This window comes from Pleurodeles waltl, chromosome 8 (assembly GCF_031143425.1).
Source record: "Pleurodeles waltl isolate 20211129_DDA chromosome 8, aPleWal1.hap1.20221129, whole genome shotgun sequence".
Taxonomy (NCBI): domain Eukaryota; kingdom Metazoa; phylum Chordata; class Amphibia; order Caudata; family Salamandridae; genus Pleurodeles; species Pleurodeles waltl.
The window spans coordinates 78,566,769-78,585,900 of record NC_090447.1 but is presented as its reverse complement, the minus strand read 5'-3'; the positions used below and the strand labels follow the sequence as shown (position 1 = coordinate 78,585,900).

Below are 19,132 nucleotides of genomic sequence, written 5' to 3'. Positions count from 1 at the left end.
AAGTAAAGGAATCAAACCATGACTGGGAAGAGGGGAATGCTGAGTCTGTCAAAGACAGACTATCCTCACATGACTGTATCTTAAAATGTTTCCTCTCTTAACATTACAAGAATATCAACAGACTCCACAAACATTAAAGAGTGTTAATAAAACTATTACAAGATATCTTTATCCCGCCATTTTCAGTTTCAGCCAGCAACACCCACCTTCCTCGAGTAACTACAACATTGAAGTTAATAACTAGTATATGAAGGCACAACAGCATGCTGTATCATCAAAGATTTCATGAGATAAAACGCATGTTTTGTTTTAATCTGACGTGCCTGAACTTTTGTCCAAATATAACAAATCCTTGCTTTGATGTTCTAATCATTCTAGCCAGTCAAATACAAAGCGAAAACTATTGCTGAATGTCATCTGTGCAACCGTCAGTTCACAACAGGGGAAGAAAAGCAATGCAAAAAATGAAAAGTTGACAGGTGCATTAAGGGGAAAATTAAATTTCTGGTCTTTCATGCTGCCTTACCCCTCGAACGAAAACATGATGAGATTACAAAGTATTTGTATTTTCTTTTTTACAGCAGCAGAAAAATCAATAAAAACGCTGCAAACAAAATTTGGGAAAGTTGTCAAAACAAAACTTTCTATAAATAAAGTCAGCTTCTAGGTAGGAGCTTGAGCTGCAATAGAAGAAAGGAAACAAGGCAGATGCCGGTAAAATTTCTGCTAGAAACCAACAATGTGTCCTAATACAAAACACACCTTTCCTGGAAGAGAACACATAAAGGCAGAGCTCTGATCATGCCATCAACCCTGCCAAACTATACAACTAGCTGCTAAATCACAATAGTACAAGCACCCAGCTACCTAACATACAGACACAGCTGCTGAGCAACAGGCACATGCACTACACAAGAAGATATGGAAGTGCCCTCAAGAGAGCCCTCCTTCCCCATTCTTCAAACAGACCACTCACCAAGTCTGAGACATCCACCTGAGAAGGGAACATGACTGCACCCTACACACGGTACATCTCCACAAACCTGTTCAGACTCTGGCCTGTGATGGTAATCGTGGAACCTTCTAGCAAGCCCCCCCCCCGCCACCGCGAAATACCCAAAACACTGCAATTTCAGAGTAATGGCCGATTAGATGCTGTATAAATGCCAAACAAATGCCAAATAACAACTTGAAATTCATCTAGAATAACATACCATTGAGTGGTTTTGCCTCAAAACAGCATCGTGGTCATTTGTGGGGGGGAGGGAGCGACCACAGGTATTGTCCAAATGGCATGTTAGGATCAAGATCCAAAACCAACCTTAGAGGCCATTGTGGGATTATGGTCAACGTACTACAAAGGTTCCGCCTATGTCGACACCCACTCACAAACTAAGAAAAGTTTAGGAAAACAAAAACACTCTGGACCCGACCACTAGAAAGCAGAATTGTGCAAGGCATATAAATCTAGAAGAGATTTCATGCTGCATAATATTATACATTTGCATGTTGTGCAGTAACTCCAAATCAGTATGGCTGCTGAATTTGGACCAGAAGCAACCAAATGTCTTAGTAGTAACTGCCCTGCTGCTTCCTCTTGATCACTTTCCCTTCCACCCAGTGCCGCCTGGGCATGCTGACCACCATGTGGCATCACCGCATGTGTCACTACCCACTACAGTCCGCATAACTTTTGGCCCACAGCAAGTGAGCCACTGAAAATGGTGAGCTACACAAAATTGAGTCACATAAAATAGCACTCTGTCCACAGCACAACACAGACCATCAACACATCACACCCTGCGACCCAAGGCACTGTATGTCAACCTGCTGGAACACCGCACAACCACAACACATCACACCCTGTGACCCAAGGCACTGTATGTCAACCTGCTGGAACACCGCACAACCACAACACATCACACCCTGTGACCCAAGGCACTGTATGTCAACCTGCCGGATCACCGCACAACCACAACACATCACACCCTGTGACCCAAGGCACTGTATGTCAACCTGCTGGAACACCACACAACCACAAGACTAATATCTTCAGAAAAGAACTGCCTAACCAATTCACTGATCAGACCGTGGATCACACCGATATAGCATGTCACCCAAGAGCCAAACAACACACACGATACAATGGTATCCCCAAATATTGACATGGGACATCAATGTGTTCAGAGGAAAGTTGCAAAGCCCAGCCCTTATATATATATATATATATATATATATATATATATATGGAAAATGTCACTTACCCAGTGTACATCTGTTCGTGGCATTAGTCACTGCAGATTCACATGCTGTGCACATCCCGCCATCTGGTGTTGGGCTCAGAGTGTTACAAGTTGTTTTTCTTCGAAGAAGTCTTTTTTCGAGTCACGAGACCGAGGGACTCCTCCCATTTCGACTCCATTGCGCATGGGTGTCGACTCCATCTTAGATTGTTTTCCCCGCAGAGGGTGAGGTAGGAGTTGTGTATGCTAGTAATAGTGCCCATGCAATGGAGTGAATACGTATGTACATAATGAAGTTTAAAATAATATATTTACAAATTTACAAATGTTCAAGATCAACTTCTAAACGGCTACAGGCTCCCGGGGAGGCGGGTGGGTGCATGTGAATCTGCAGCGACTAATGCCACGAACAGATGTACACTGGGTAAGTGACATTTTACGTTCAATGGCATGTGTAGCTGCAGATACACATGCTGTGCATAGACTAATAAGCAGTTATCTCCCCAAAAGCGGTGGTTCAGCCTGTAGGAGTTGAAGTAGTTTGAAATAATGTTCTTAATACAGCTTGACCTACTGTTGCTTGTTGTGCAGTTAACACATCTACACAGTAGTGTTTAGTAAATGTATGAGGCGTAGACCATGTTGCTGCCTTACATATTTCGTTCATTGGAATATTTCCTAGAAAGGCCATAGTAGCACCTTTCTTTCTGGTTGAGTGTGCCTTTGGTGTAATAGGCAGCTCTCTCTTTGCTTTAAGATAACAGGTTTGAATACACTTAACTATCCATCTAGCAATGCCTTGTTTAGAAATTGGATTCCCTGTATGAGGTTTTTGGAAAGCAATAAATAGTTGTTTTGTTTTTCGAATTAGTTTTGTTCTGTCAATGTAGTACATTAGTGCTCTTTTGATGTCTAATGTATGCAGTGCTCTTTCAGCTACAGAATCTGGCTGTGGGAAGAACACTGGTAATTCTACCGTTTGATTCAAGTGGAACGGGGAGATCACTTTTGGTAAAAATGTTGGATTTGTCCGTAGAACTACTTTATGCTTGTGTATTTGAATAAATGGTTCTTGTATGGTAAATGCTTGAATTTCACTCACTCTTCTTAGAGATGTGATGGCAATCAAAAAGTGCAACTTTCCATGTTAAGTATTGCATTTCACAAGAGTGCATGGGCTCAAAAGGTGGACCCATGAGTCGTGTTAAGACAATGTTGAGGTTCCATGAAGGAACTGGTGGTGTTCGTGGTGGTATAATTCTCTTTAGGCCTTCCATAAATGCTTTTATGACTGGTATCTTAAATAATGAAGTTGAGTGCGTAATTTGCAGGTAGGCTGAAATTGCGGTCAGATGTATCTTTATTGAAGAGAAAGCTAGCTTTGACTTTTGCAAATGTAGTAAGTATCCTACTATATCTTTGGCAGATGCGTGTAAGGGTTGAATTTGATTATTATGGCAGTAATAAACAAATCTTTTCCACTTATTTGCATAGCAGTGTCTAGTGGTAGGTTTCCTAGCTTGTCTTATGACCTCCATACATTCTTGTGTGAGGTCTAAGTGTCCGAATTCTAGGATTTCAGAAGCCAAATTGCTAGATTCAGCGATGCTGGATTTGGGTGTCTGATCTGTTGTTTGTGTTGTGTTAACAGATCTGGTCTGTTTGGTAGTTTGACATGAGGTACTACTGAGAGGTCTAGTAGTGTTGTGTACCAAGCTCGTCTTGCCCATGTCGGTGCTATTAGAATGAGTTTGAGTTTGTTTTGACTCAATTTGTTTACTAGATATGGAAGGAGTGGGAGAGGGGGAAAAGCGTAAGCAAATATCCCTGACCAGTTCCTCCATAGTGCATTGCCCTGAGACTGATGTTGTGGGTACCTGGATGCGAAGTTTTGGCATATTGAGTTTTCCTTTGTTGCAAATAGATCTATTTGTGGTGTTCCCCACATTTGAAAGTAAGTGTTTAGTATTTGGGGGTGAATCTCCCATTCGTGGATCTGTTGGTGATCCCGAGAGAGATTGTCTGCTAACTGGTTCTGAATTCCTGGAATAAATTGTGCTATTAGGCGAATGTGGTTGTGAATCGCCCAATGCCATATTTTCTGTGTTAGGAGACACAACTGTGTCGAGTGTGTGCCTCCCTGTTTGTTTAGGTAATACATTGTTGTCATGTTGTCTGTTTTGACAAGAATGTGTTTGTGGTTTATTATGGGTTGAAATGCTTTGAGCGCTAGAAATACCGCTAACAGTTCTAAGTGATTTATGTGAAACTGTTTTTGCTGTATGTCCCATTGTCCTTGGATGCTGTGTTGATTGAGGTGTGCTCCCCACCCTATCATGGAAGCATCTGTTGTTATTACGTATTGTGGCACTGGGTCTTGGAAAGGCAGCCCTTGGTTTAAATTTATACTGTTCCACCATTGAAGCGAGATGTATGTTTGGCGGTCTATCAACACCAGATCTAGAAGTTGACCCTGTGCTTGTGACCATTGTGATGCTAGGCACTGTTGTAAGGGCTGCATGTGCAACCTTGCGTTTGGGACAATGGCTATGCATGAAGACATCATGCCTAGTAGTTTCATCACCAGTTTGACTTGTATCTTTTGATTTGGATACATGGTCTGTATCACATTGTGAAATGTGTGAACTCTTTGTGGACTTGGAGTGGCAATCCCTTTTGCTGTGTTGATTGTTGCTCCTAAGTATTGCTGTGTTTGACACGGCAGAAGGTGTGACTTTGTGTAGTTGATTGAGAAACCTAGTTTGTGGAGGATTTCTATGACATATTTTGTGTGTTGTGAACACCATCTTAGCGTGTTGGTTTTGATTAACCAATCGTCTAGGTACGGGAACACATGTATTTGCTGCCTTCTGATATGTGCAGCTACTACTGCTACGCATTTTGTAAAAACTCTTGGTGCAGTTGTTATTCCGAATGGCAACACTTTGAATTGGTAATGTATCCCTTGGAATACAAACCTTAGGTACTTTCTGTGTGAAGGATGTATCGGTATATGGAAATATGCATCCTTTAGGTCTAGTGTTGTCATGTAGTCTTGTTGTTTGAGTAGTGGGATTACGTCTTGTAATGTAACCATGTGAAAGTGATCTGATTTGATGTAGGTATTTAATGTTTTGAGATCTAGTATAGGTCTGAGACTCTTGTCTTTCTTGGGTATCAGAAAGTACAGGGAGTAAACTCCTGTGTTTATTTGTTGTTTTGGTACTAACTCTATTTCTTCTTTTTGTAGCAATGCCTGAACTTCTAGTCCTAGAAGATCTATATGTTGTTTTGACATATTGTGTGTTTTCGGTGGGATGTTTGGAGGGAATTTGAGAAATTCTATGCAATAACCATGCTGGATAATTGCTAAGACCCAAGTGTCTGTTGTTATTTCCTCCCAATGTTTGTAAAACTTGGTTAGTCTCCCCCCCACAGGTGTTATGTGTTGGGGATTTGTGACCTTGAAGTCACTGCTTGTTTGGAGGAGTTTTGGGACTTTGGAACTTTCCTCTATTCCTTTGAAATTGTCCCCCTCTATATTGTCCCCAAAAACCTCCCCGCTGATACTGGCTCTGGTAAGTGGGCTTTGTTTGTGAGGTTGTGGTTTCTGTGGTTTGCCCTCGAAACCCCCCTCGAAATTGTGTCTTTCGAAATGTGCCTCTGCTCTGTGGGGAGTATAGTGCGCCCATGGCTTTGGCCGTGTCAGTGCCTTTTTTAAGTTTTTCGATCGCAGTGTCCACCTCCGGCCCAAACAACTGCTGTCCGTTGAATGGCGTATTCAGCACAGCTTGCTGTATCTCTGGTTTAAATCCTGATGTACGCAGCCATGCATGTCTCCTTATTGTTACTGCTGTGTTGACAGTTCTAGCAGCTGTGTCTGCAGCATCCATTGCTGACCGTATCTGATTATTGGAGATTCCCTGTCCTTCTTCTACTACTTGCTGCGCTCTTTTTTGGAACTCCTTGGGTAAATGTTCAATAAGGTGTTGCATCTCATCCCAATGGGCCCTATCATATCTGGCTAGCAAAGCTTGCGAATTTGCAATACGCCACTGGTTTGCTGCCTGTGCCGCCACCCTTTTGCCTGCAGCATCAAATTTTCGACTTTCCTTATCTGGAGGTGGTGCATCTCCTGAAGTATGAGAGTTGGCTCTTTTGCGCGCTGCTCCCACTACAACAGAGTCTGGTGCTAGCTGTTGTGTAATGTACACTGGGTCTGTTGGTGGCGGTTTATATTTTTTATCTACTCTTGGAGTAATGGCTCTCCCTTTAACAGGCTCCTCAAACACTTGTTTGGAGTGTTTTAGCATTCCGGGTAGCATAGGAAGACTCTGATATTGGCTGTGTGTGGACGACAGTGTATTAAAAAGAAAGTCGTCTTCAATGGGCTCTGAATGAAGGCTGACATTATGAAATGCCGCTGCTCTTGACACCACCTGTGCGTAGCCTGTACTATCCTCTGGTGGCGATGGTTTAGCTGGATAGCATTCTGGACTATTATCTGACACTGGTGCGTCATAAAGGTCCCATGCGTCAGGGTCATCTTGACTCATTCCTGTATGAGTTGGGGATTGCATCATTGGTGGAGTGGCTACCGGTGATGGTTGCGGAGAGTGATGTGGGGATGGTGGCGGTGTTACTTGTTTAGCCACCTTTGCGTGTGTCTGTTTGTCCTTGTCTTGGAAGGCAAGCTTGCGTTTCATTTTTACTGGAGGAAGAGTGCTGATCTTCCCTGTATCTTTTTTAATAAAGAGCCGTCTTTGTGTGTGATCTGGCTCTATTGCCTGTAATTCCTGTCCAAATCTATGTGTCTTCATTTGTGTGGACAGTCCTTGTTCCTCAGTGTAGGAACTTGTTTTCGGTTCCGAGTCCGGATATTTCGGTACCGAAACCTTTTCGGCTGCTTTTTTCGGCTCTGACGCAACCTTTTTTACTTTCGGCGTCGTGCTCTCTCGGTGCCGACCCGTTTCGGTGCCGCTGTCTCGGTGCCGAATCTTCTCTGAGCCACTATCTCGGGCCCGAGATTGCTGTGTGCCGGTATCTCGACCGGAGTCGGATGACTTCGACACCAGCTCGCCCTTTTTCGGTGCCGACGAGCGGTCACCTACTTTTCGGGTTAAGCCATGGCCTGTTGGCGGTGGCGTCCCCTGGGCTTTAGCGCTTTTCTCGTGAGTTCTTGTTTTCGACGTATTACTCACGGTTTTAGGCGTTTCCTCAGGATCGATCTCCTCAGAGTCCGACTCCTGGGTGGAGAATGTTTCTTCATCCTCCTCGAAACGCTCTTGTCCTGTCGGCGCCGATGCCATTTGCAGTCTTCTTGCTCTTCGTCCCTGAGTGTCTTCCTGGACCGAAACGCTCGACAGGCTTCACAAGTATCCTCCTTGTGTTCTGGTGACAAACACAAGTTACAGACCAGATGTTGATCTGTATATGGATACTTGTTATGGCATTTTGGACAGAAGCGGAATGGGGTCCGTTCCATCAGCCTTGAAGAGACACGTGGCCGGGCCGACCAGGCCCCGACGGGGATGGAAAAAAAACCCAAAGGGCCACCGGAGCTCTTCTTAATTCGGTGTCGATCTGTTGTAACTAACCCGATACCGAACGCAAACAATACCGACGATTTTTCCGAGATTCTAACTAACTTTCCGACCCGAAACACGGAGCGAAAAGGAACACGTCCGAACCCGATGGCGGAAAAAAAACAATCTAAGATGGAGTCAACGCCCATGCGCAATGGAGTCGAAATGGGAGGAGTCCCTCGGTCTCGTGACTCGAAAAAAGACTTCTTCGAAGAAAAACAACTTGTAACACTCCGAGCCCAACACCAGATGGCGGGATGTGCAGCTACACATGCCATCGAACATATATATATATATATATATGTATATATATATATATATGTCTATATCATCAAGGGAAGTAGAATTGTACAGCTAGACATAGCTCTACTTACCTATTTCACATGCAGAAGTAGTCGATATTTGTGCAAGTCGACATATTCGGAGCTCCACGCCATAAGGAGTGCTCACTACAGGTCTGGAAAGGCTCACCAAGGGGCTATCCAAACATGCACCGCCACTGCATTCACCCAAATATGCATCTTCACTGTGTTCACCCAAACATGCATCTTCACTGCGTTCACCCAAACATGCAAGCGTTCACCCAAACATGCATCTTCACTGCATTCACCCAAACATGCACCGCCACTGCATTCACCCAAACATGCACCGCCACTGCATTCACCCAAACATGCACTGGCACTGCATTCTCCCGGCTCACAGTATCATTTCACCTCAATAGCTCACTGTGGTATGACAATCATGCGTAAATGACTGCACGCACACCCCCTTACCCTTCCAGACACATCCAGCCACGAAAGGGAGCCTCATAGTGTTTAATACCAGCTATTACAATGCAGGTATGCAAGTCGCTATTCTGCAAGATTGTACTCAGGGACGGCTTTAGGGTAGTGCGACTGGTGCAGCTGCACTGGGCACTGACGTGGAGGGGCGGTGGGGGCTGACCTGAAGGGGGGTGCTGTGTTTGGCAATATCGTACCATTTAAAATCACCTGCTGCAGAGTTTTGTGTGTGTCCAGCTTTCAGGCAGCAATAAAACTGTCAAGATAACTCTTGTGATTAATGCTCCTGCTGGAGAGAGATTGAGTTTGTCCAGTGGCAGTTTTGACTCATCATAAAGTAGTGCGGAGGGTTAATGTGCCTGCTACAAAGAACAGATCTGTATTTTATGTGAGTAGTTGAGTGGATTAGTAAAGCCAGACTTCACGAGCGCTTTAAAACAAATGAAATGCATGTGAGAGGCGCGCTATGGAGAGATAAGGGGCTTCTTTGCTGGCTAGTAGAGAGGGATCAAGAAGGTGGTCAGAGCGCCAAGAAAGATTGTTGCACCGGGCGCCACCAGTGCTAAGGCCGGTCCTGATTTTACTTTACTGGTCCCCCTCTTTTGCCCATGAATGAAAGCACTAAAACAGGGAATGAAAAAATGCACTCAAAGATATTGTTCCAGGGAAGCTTATGGGACCCACCTGTTTTTCTCCACCAGAACGAGAACGTCATTGTCTTCCTTGATGGCTGCGAACAGAAAACAGATTCAGTTTAAACACTGGCTCATCAACGAAGCTGAGTTTACTGACCATGGCTTGATCCCATAGTTTTATTAGATACATACATCAGCGTTAGCACATTTTAAAGTACTCCAGCTTGACCCATCCTTTAAACAAGCACTGCCTAAGCCAGCAAGTGTTGCCTTTGAGACTTATTGTCTCTGCCAATAGTTTTTAGTGATGCTGCACAACACCCCTGATGCTGTGCAGCCTATCTAAAGATTAAACAAAAAAAAGGTGCTACGGTGCATCTGCCAGCCTCTTTTTGTACCCGCCTACAAACGGACGTGGACTTTTCGTTTTGTTTTTATTTACCAGTCTGGGTTGGTTCAATAAATGTAAAAAAAAAACATAGAATTACATTTTTTGGGGCAAAAGTGTTTTTTCTTTTCTTTTAACCATGTTTGGGGACAGCAACATAGAGGGTGGGGTGGGGAAGGAAGCAATACCGGGGGCAAAGTAATACAGAACAGAAGCAACACAGAGGGCAGAGGGGGAAACAACATGGAGGACACAGGTGTGGGAAGCAATATGGAGGGTAGGGGGAAGCAACCCAGGTGAGAGGAAAAATAGAAGCACATGGGCTAGAGAGAGGAATGTGGATTTGACGGGGGAAGCACATGAGTGAGAACGTAAAGCAGAGGGAGAAGCGTATGACAGCGGTCACAACACTGAGGGGGGAGAAGCACACAGGCAAGAACAAGCAACACGAAACGCAGCTTAGTGGGGAAGAGCAGTGCAAGAGGGAGAAAGCTGGAAACCACATGCACTCTTGTGGAGTGCTCAACTAAAGAGAAAAAAAGTAGTGCTTCAAAAGAGAGCAGTGCAAGGACACAAGTAATGAGTCCATGTTCCAGGGAAGGGCCAAACACAAGAAGAGGAAGGAAAGCCCACACAAGCTGACAAATAAAAAGCAAGCAAATGAACGTGATTAAAGCCAACCAATAGTAAGCAATGGGAGGACTCCAAGCTGACAACAGGCCTTTTCACCAACAGATAGCTTGCACTGTCAGATAGGCGAGACCTAAAAGTGTATGCCAGGGCACTTGTCAAAACCATTTCTGTCTCAAACCTCAGCACTTTACTGACTGCTAATTTATTGGGGTCTTAATAAAAGGCAGAGCCCTGGTACATCAGCTCTAGAAAGGCTAGATGATGTGGGGGAATAGTGAAATTTCAGTCCTCATATTCAATCGCTTGTATTCCATAAGACTGTTTTGTAATTCTGATGGAGTTTAATGAATAAAAAGTCTCGTCACACTGTTTAGCCAATTTGTGTCCATCTGATATACAGGGTCACAATCCTTCCATCCTTGGTGACCCGTCACCCATATCGTACCTCGTCACACGACTAGTGTCTTCTACGTCAGACCTTTGTCCTTGATTGCATCTCACCCTAAGCAGACATCACCCTGACCCTTCTTCCAAATTTTCTAAACTTTCACTTGCATCCTTTATTTTCCAAAGCGTTTTAAAAAATTATGTTTTCACAGATCACTCGGCCAGATTGCATCACAGTTCACTAACCTGCCCCTTGTTCCAAGGCTTTTCCATTTCAACAGATCATCTGTCTAGAATGATGTAGAAACTTTGATGATATTTGAAAATACCATATCCCTCTGTAGTAATGTGGTTGGGGAACTGTACTACCCTGTATGCACAATCTCACATTTTTAGGATTTGGGACTATTCTTTCCTTGATCAGTGAGTGCACGTTTTCACCATCCCTGAAGTCATCTGGACTTTTTTGTTGGCAGTCTTTCCCCTGCTCCTCTATTTTTGGAGTGGAACTACATTCACTTAGCCCCTTTCCTTTGTGAACCGCCTTGTTTTCTCATCCTATTGTTCAATGAAACATTAATCTTGGTGGGCTCCAAAAGCATTCTTCTCTATAGCTGGCAGAGCGTGTCTCTCGTCCCATCATCCCATTTACTGCAGCTCAGAGTCTGGGATGCACCATGATTTTCTTTGGTGAATGAGATGGAGCCAGTGGCCTTTTAAGAACAAAAGTGATGGAATTAATGTTTGTGACCTCTCTGTAGAGCTGGTACAAGCACACAAAATGCATGAGGTGTTCCACAGGTCAAGGAACAGTTGCATTGGCATAAGATGCAGAGAACTGTGGTCCAAACTTTGCTCAAGCATTGCATGAACACCATGCATCAAAAATCATTCCTGGAGAATAATACTTCTTTACAAAGTGAAGCTTTGACAGTAACAAGAGAACAAATTGTAGTAGCATACAGTTGTCTCTGGTTGATGGTTGAAAAAGAAATGCAGGTCCTACCTGGTTCACCTTAAGGGACTGTAGTGGCACTCGAAAAATGTGTGAACCTAGAAAGTCTCAAACTGGCTCAATGTGGAGCTGACAGGTGATGTTTTAGTTTGGACATTTATTTATGTATTTATACATTGTATAGCACAACGAATACCACAAAAGCTGTCCTGCTCTGTCCAGAAGAATTGTAAGACATTCAATCATCATTAAAACTGTCACAAAAAGGTGAGACTGTAAAAGCGCTCTGATGTGATACAAGACACATCTACAGTGGTACACGGAGTTGCAATGCCACCCGCAGGGACTGACATGAGTTTAGACTGTTTCAAGCTTTTTTCCCATCATCTTTTGTATACCACAAGGGAAGCAGAGTCATTGCAGGAAACGTGTGCTGGCAATTAGGTTATGTTATGTTAAAATATCTTGTAGAGCGCAAATGTTGCACAGAGAGTGTTGTTTCGCTAGATTCTCTTCAAAATATTTGCTGATGTCAGGGCAAAAGTAGCCATGCTCGAATAAGGTAGAATGTATAGGGCTATAGTCCCAGGTTAAGGTGTAATCTTTTTCTAGATGGGGCCCAGAATCATCTGCTTGTGGTGTTCCTACGAGCACGCGATTCTGGACGCAATGTAGAAACGGATCACACCCTACCCTGGGACTTCACCCGTGTGCTGTATTGCCTTATTCGAGGATGGGTACTTTTGCCCTGACATCAACAAATAATTTAAAGCTGCCCTGAAGAAGTGGAACTAAACACGCTGGCTAGAGCTACAATCTATGCATCGCAATGAGAAGATATCTAATAAAGACTTGAACAGAAACTGAACTCAGAAAATTGAGTATAGGAGGACAGCATGGGTTGGTTGATAGATTTAGGAGGATACGTGCATCGCATCTACCCGCATCTAAAATCCACCTTAAGTCACCAAGTTCCTCGACCAAAACTGATTCTGTACAATGTTTCGACTGTGCATGGTCGGGTATCATTTGAGAGGCTACAAATTCTCTATGAACGCTATTGACGAATTTTCCCAGCATTTTTATCAGTAACAGTGAAACAGACAGCAATTAGTTATCCATCGCAGCTTTCTTCAAAATGGGGGTGACTATGCCCAATTTCCAGCTGCTCAGAACTGCAGCAGTCAGCAGGAATACACAGCACAATCCAGCCAAGGCTGGTCCCACTTTACCAGCAGCCAGGTGTAGAACCTGGCAGCACATGGTTCCAAAGGCTGATTTCGCCATCAGCAAAAGCTCCCTTGTGGTTTTATCAAGATGCTGGTGTTCTCCCCAAAAACCCTTGGAAAACTGAGGAGTAATCACCGCTGTCAGTTCACTACCGAATTCTGCGTAGACTGCTGATTTTATCATAAAAATGACTGAGGGTTTACTGTTCATTTCCCGAGGGTCAGTAATATTGAAGAATAAACAGCTAGGATTACCAAAAAGAACGTCCATTTCTGAATATTTCTTTAGGTAGGATCTTTGCATTTAAGACCTAAAGGGAAAGAAACACACCCTTGGCTGATCTAGACAGTTTTCAATATTCTTTAAGGGCCATCACATAAATTCACTTGTCTTCATAGGTATCATTTTTGTTGTAGTCTTTCAAGCCTTTTGCAGACTTTCTTAAAATACAGAACTTCCTCCGAAATCTAGGGTGAAAACTTTTTGATTCTTTGTGATTTCTGTCATCTTATAGGGGATATTATATCTAGGGTCATCTGATCCAGCTAGTAAAGGCCAAACCATAATGCTCAATGTTTTTGCCTTCAAACTAAAAAACTGATGTGTCTCTCCTAACACTGTAGATGTAATTGTTGGATGCATTGGTACCATAGACCCATCTGGGTTATCCACACAACCAGAAGATAGGCAGCCACATCTCTTCCACAGGGTAAAAGTGACAAATGACGCCCTTCACAAAGTGTATTACTGACCAAATGGGCAACTGCAAAGATGCACCCACCTACACATATTTATAACTGACCTTTTACACATTGACACAACCACAACAAAGATACAACAAATCCAGTTGTTGTAAACCATTGGACACCATCTGCGTGACATGACTCGAGCCACATAGTGAAGTTGCAATCAAGCAACAGAGTGAGTAGTGCACAAACCACATACCTAAGCTCAAACTACACGGCTACTTGCCCAGAAATCACTTAAATCAGTCTGTGCTGCTTCCCTTAATGGGACATTCAGCATTATTTCTAAAGTGTCAGTCAAACAAAACAAAATATTATCATCTTCCTGCTCACAGCCCTTTAGCTGCGCGTCATTGGCTGGTTTGTGAAACTGATTAAAAAGTGGACAAACAACGATGGTGGCCACATACACAGTTCATGGAGCTTCTTCAGGTGAACAGCTTCTTCTCTGTCACTCTCTTCCATGCAGGCATAGAGGGTTGACTGGACCAAGGCAAACCAACCCACGCTGGTGCTTGCCAGGCCCAGGCCTCCGGTGTACTGCAGCCGCCCAATGCGCTCAAAGTCGTGGTTTAGCAGACGCTCCGCCCTGGAGGATATGAATGACTAAAGAGGAGAAGATGGGAAAGCATGTCAGTCACAAAGCAACAGGTGCTACTATTAAGAACATCCCTTAAAGACCATAACATTCCCATCACATCACTCACTAGTGATCTTCTCTGGGGCAAGGCCTTTCAGGACTCATGGGAAATTTACATTTTGTTGTTCGAGTGCTCCTCATCCCCTAGAAACAAGGTCATTTTTAGGCCAATTTTTGCATTCTGATGTCCTAAGGTAGATGTATTCTATGCCTTTGAGCAGCAGAAACCCAGCTGGGGATGACACCAGTGCTGCTGAGAAACACTGCTAAATGGATAGCAACTGGTAAACAAATTAACAAGACAAATGTGACAATGCCAGTCCGCTGAAGTGGATCACGCGTGGGGTGCTCCGATCCTCAGTACTGTGTGCGACCACTAGTCCTTAAAGGCAACATGGACAAGTTGTATCCATAGTGGGCACAATCACTCAAGCTCTCCCACCACACACACCAAGCACTCCTTAGGAACCAGTGCAGAGCTGATCTTCCCAAAACCATGGACTTTGTCTCCCTCTGCAGGATATATTTAATAAAGATATTGGATGGTGTATTTACATCACTGAACTATACATGTTAAAGAAACAACAGTAACACAAAGGAAAGTGGAATGACATAAAAAGGGCAGAAGGAGTGCTGATCCAAAGAGAACCATCAGGTTGCTGATGGGTGGATGTTGAGGTTGATCTGTGGAAGCTGCGGCAATCTCCTGGAGATGTTGCCACAGCTTAATGTGGTCTGTGAACTAGTTTTGAGAATGTTCCTCCATCCCTTGGGCCTTTGACCCCCTGACTAGCTCAATATATCTGTATTGCATCCTACTTATGTGCGCGAGGAATCAGTCCTCCAATCACAACCATAGCCTTACTTTACCATACTCTTCAACCAATGGCATTCAAGATTGCTGCCTCTATTTTTGTGGCATACGCCAGTATGTTCGAACTGACGTACCACTGCTCACTGCCCAAAACTGGTCTGGACAATCTGTGTCAACTCTCGCCTAGATCTTAAACTCAAACAATCCCAGTTGTCTATTTTCACAGAAGCACTGCAGTCAGACCTAACTATTCTGAGCTTTAATTCGGTTATCCTGCTTCTCTGTTGCTAAAGCTTTTGCAGGCATGCAATCCTTAGGTTCCCAAGAACCTCCCTTGCAGCCAGCAAGCACAGTCTTTATGAAGGGTCTTCCTCCAAGGAGCTATTTCCTCTGATAACAGACCACTGCCTAGGTCTCTGTGTCAGCTGGCTGCTATTCCTTTCTGTCTGTTTCTGAATCTAAATATATTTGATGCTGAAGTTTGAGGGTCACTGATTTGGCAGACACCAAGCCTCCACAACGCCGCCTGGCCAGCCGGTGCGGTCGCACCGCCACGGCCAGCAGTGAGCACCTCCAACCTGGCAGCAGGCCTCAATGTGCCATTCGGATTACGAGGCTGAAAACAGCCAGGCTTTCCGTGGCAGTCACGCCGCCACGAAAACCCTGGCGGGCACACACGTCCCCTCCCCCCACCCGGCCACACACTCGGACACCCCCCCACCCCTTCACGCACACATGCATTCACATACACACCCATTCAGCATACGCATACATGTACTCAGACACCCCCACTCACTTGCACTCATCCACACAGGCACCACCTCTCACTTACATTCATCCACACGGGCACTCCCACTCACTCACATTCATCCACACAGACACCACCATACACGCACACATACACTCGCATACACGCACGCATTCGCCACCCCCTCCCTCCTCCGCAGACATGCACCCACACACATACAGGCCAAGCGTCCGTCCCCCCCTTACAGACGCCCACCTACCTTCTCAGTTGAGGAGGACGTCCAGGAGGGGATGCGTCCTGGAGGTCTTCCATCAACAGCACCACCACGCCAGCAGGACTCCGCCAAGCCATATTACGGCTTTTAATATGGTAGACGGAGTCCTGCTGGCGTGGCGGTGCCGGCGATTGAACCGCGGATGCACCGCCGACCGCCAGCACGACTGCTGGCAACTTTCCACCATAAAGATGGCGGATGGCTGCCAGCAGTCGTAGTATGGCGGTCTGCAGACCGCCAGCACTAGCAGCCTAGCGGCGGGTTTGGCTTTGGCAGTCTAAATAACAGATCGCCAAAATCAAAATGAGGCCCATATTCTTTAAACTGGCCGGCAACTCAGTTGAAAAGGATGGGGCCTGCCCAAAGCTCAGTCTACCCATGCCTCAAAACATTCCTGTCTAAAACTGAATGAACACTAGATTAAGGCTAGAAGAAAGACTGCAAGGGAATGCCCTGCTTTGGAGCAAGAAGGTGCATTCAAAATGGATTGGTGGTACAGGTGAAATAAAGGACAGACCACAGCAGCCCAGACCTCAATTTTAATTAAAAGAAACACTCTGACAAAGAGCAAAGTCTTGCAGAAGAAAGAACCCAGTCTTGCACAGAGTAAGAATGCTATGCAAGCACAGTGCTCAAAGAAAAGTGGACAGGCAGTCCCAAACGGACCCAGAAAACATGCATTGTGACACTCCTTGGTCCAACCTGTCCAGCCTTAGCGTTTCTTCCCACTATGCAACATTCCGCGTCTATTGAGTCGGCCTTCCGGTCCACTGCCTTTTAATTTCACACAAATGAAAAAATAATGATAAACACTACCACAGATACAGATGTCCTACCCAAAACTGAAGCAACAAAGACTGAAACAGGGGCATGAATACTTGGATGCTGAAAAAGGCACACACTTAAGAAGATGGGTGGAGGTCAAGTTACACACCAGGCCTACAGGAGGTAATCTACAGGGTACATGGTGCCACAGCCTCTCTCTTTTGGGAGGCGACCAACCAAATAGAAACCAAAAACCTGCCCTCTGATTTCATGTTCAAGAAGGTGTTGTAGTTTTTACAGACAGCGGTTATGTCCTCTTAAAATAATCCTGGCTGGGTGACTGACGCATGAATGACAGAAGCACAACAAACTAACCCGTAGAGATGTTTGAAGAACCGAAGGCGCGCCAACCCAGCACAATGGTGATGCGCTGATGACAATGGAATAGGGTGGTTAACAAAAAATTTACTCCAGACTTATAACCATTCAGAAAGAAAAAAACGTGTATGGAAAACCATTTTGGAAATTTGGAAGTCAGCCTCTTCACTGCACCTTCTGTGTATATAATTGAACTTTCTGCTTCCAAAAATATTATTAGGCATTATCATTCTAGCCACGAATAGCCTATATTATTAAATAAGATAAATTAATTACTATATTATTAATCTCGGGGAATTAATAATGGAGTTATTAATTTCGGGATCCTGTGTTTTTCCTGCATTTGGAAAAAACAGGTTAAAAATTATGTTTTAATGTTCTAGTGTTTTAATTTTTTCAACCAGAAGATGTCAGTGTTGCTTCATCTATTCCCCTCCCGTTGCCCATTGTATTCTGACATGAAAAACAAAGCTGTCGCCAGACAATTATGTGAGAAACACCCAGAGAGGGGCTTTGGCTCCAACCTCATGTTGGGAGTCAGTAGTGCATGTTTTGATTTGGCAGAAGTGGTATGCTTCCACAAAAAATATGCTTGCCCTCTACGCAGCTGAGATAACTAAATTGTTACTAACCAGTAGGAGTAGTTTTGCAGCCTGAAGAGTTTTCTGGATTCACATACTGTGCAATATTCCGCCATCTAGTGGTTGGGTACAGAATTGTTTCCTTTTCTTCTCTTCTCTTTTTTTTTTTCTTCTTTTGGGCGTTTGGTCCGTCCCTTTCAAGACGTCAGACGGCGCACTGGAATTTCATGTGCATAGTAGCCATCTTCAGATTCTTTTTTTCGTTGCGTCCTTCTTTTCTCTTTTTTCTTTCTCTCCCTTTTATTTTTTTGTGCTTTATGTACATAAGAGCTGTTCCCCACCAGTTTGTCCTGTTCTCATTTCTGAGGTGATGGATGGGTCGCATGTGAATCCAGAAAACTCTTCAGGCTGCAATACTACTCCTAATGGTAAGTAACCATTCAGTTTTGCAGCATGCATCCCTTTCTGGACCCACATCATGTGCATCAGATTGTGTAGAAGTTCCCCCTTTATTTGGGTTGGTTGGGTTGAAATGATAAGCTTGCAAACAGATGATGTAGTACCTTCGTTCCCACTTGGGCTTCTTTATGCATTTGAATGACCACACAATAATGTTTTGTGGACGTGTGTGGGGATTCACGTGTTGCTGCTGGGCAGATACGTTCTATAGGCACATTTGCCATGAATGCTAGTGTTGCGCCCTTTTTCCTCATTGAGTGTGCTTTTGGTCAGTGGGGTAGGTGTTTGCCAGCCAATGTGTAGCATGTTTGGATTGTCTCTACGATCCAACTTGCGATAGTCTGCTTTGTGATGAGGGATCCTTTGCTGGATTTGGCATACGAAACAAACAGTTGGTTCCCTTTACAGAACTGCTTGGTCTCCTCCAGGTAGTATATCAGTGCCCTCTTTACATCCAGGGTTTTTCCAGGTCTTTTTGTGGGTTCTTAAAGAATACTGGCAACTGGATGGTCTGGTTGACGTGGAATTTGCTCACTACTTTAGGTAGGAATTGGGGGTTTGTTCTCAGACCTACCTTGTCTTTGTATAATTGCATGTATGGTTCTTGTATTGTTAGCGCTTGAATCTCGCTTACTCTTCGTAGTGATGCGATAGCTATCAGAAAGGCAGTTTTCAACGTGGTAAACTGGAGTTCAGCTTTATGCATGGATTCAAAAAGTTTTGTCATCAGTTGTGACAGCACTGTTTAGGCTCCACATTGGGGCTAGTGTCCTTCTTGGAGGGGCGATTCTTTTGGATCCCTCTAAGGTGTTGTGAAAAACATTTTACATAACGCTCCCATGCTATAGGCAACAACTGCCGCTAAGTGTACCTTAAGAGAAGAGTAGGT

General features: G+C 44.3%; 1 protein-coding gene across 16 annotated transcripts in view; it reads right to left on the bottom strand.

Annotated features, from left to right (window-relative positions):
• Positions 1 to 19,132, bottom strand: part of ARAP1 (ArfGAP with RhoGAP domain, ankyrin repeat and PH domain 1) — a 720,258-nt gene that overhangs the window by 71,218 nt on the left and 629,908 nt on the right. For all 16 annotated transcript variants that reach the window (XM_069203774.1, XM_069203773.1, XM_069203771.1 and 13 more), the window contains 2 exons: positions 13,995 to 14,190; positions 9,295 to 9,340 (listed from right to left, as the gene is read on the bottom strand). In XM_069203774.1, the coding sequence (XP_069059875.1) occupies positions 9,295 to 9,340; positions 13,995 to 14,190 (242 nt within the window). The remainder of the gene's footprint in view (positions 1 to 9,294; positions 9,341 to 13,994; positions 14,191 to 19,132) is intronic.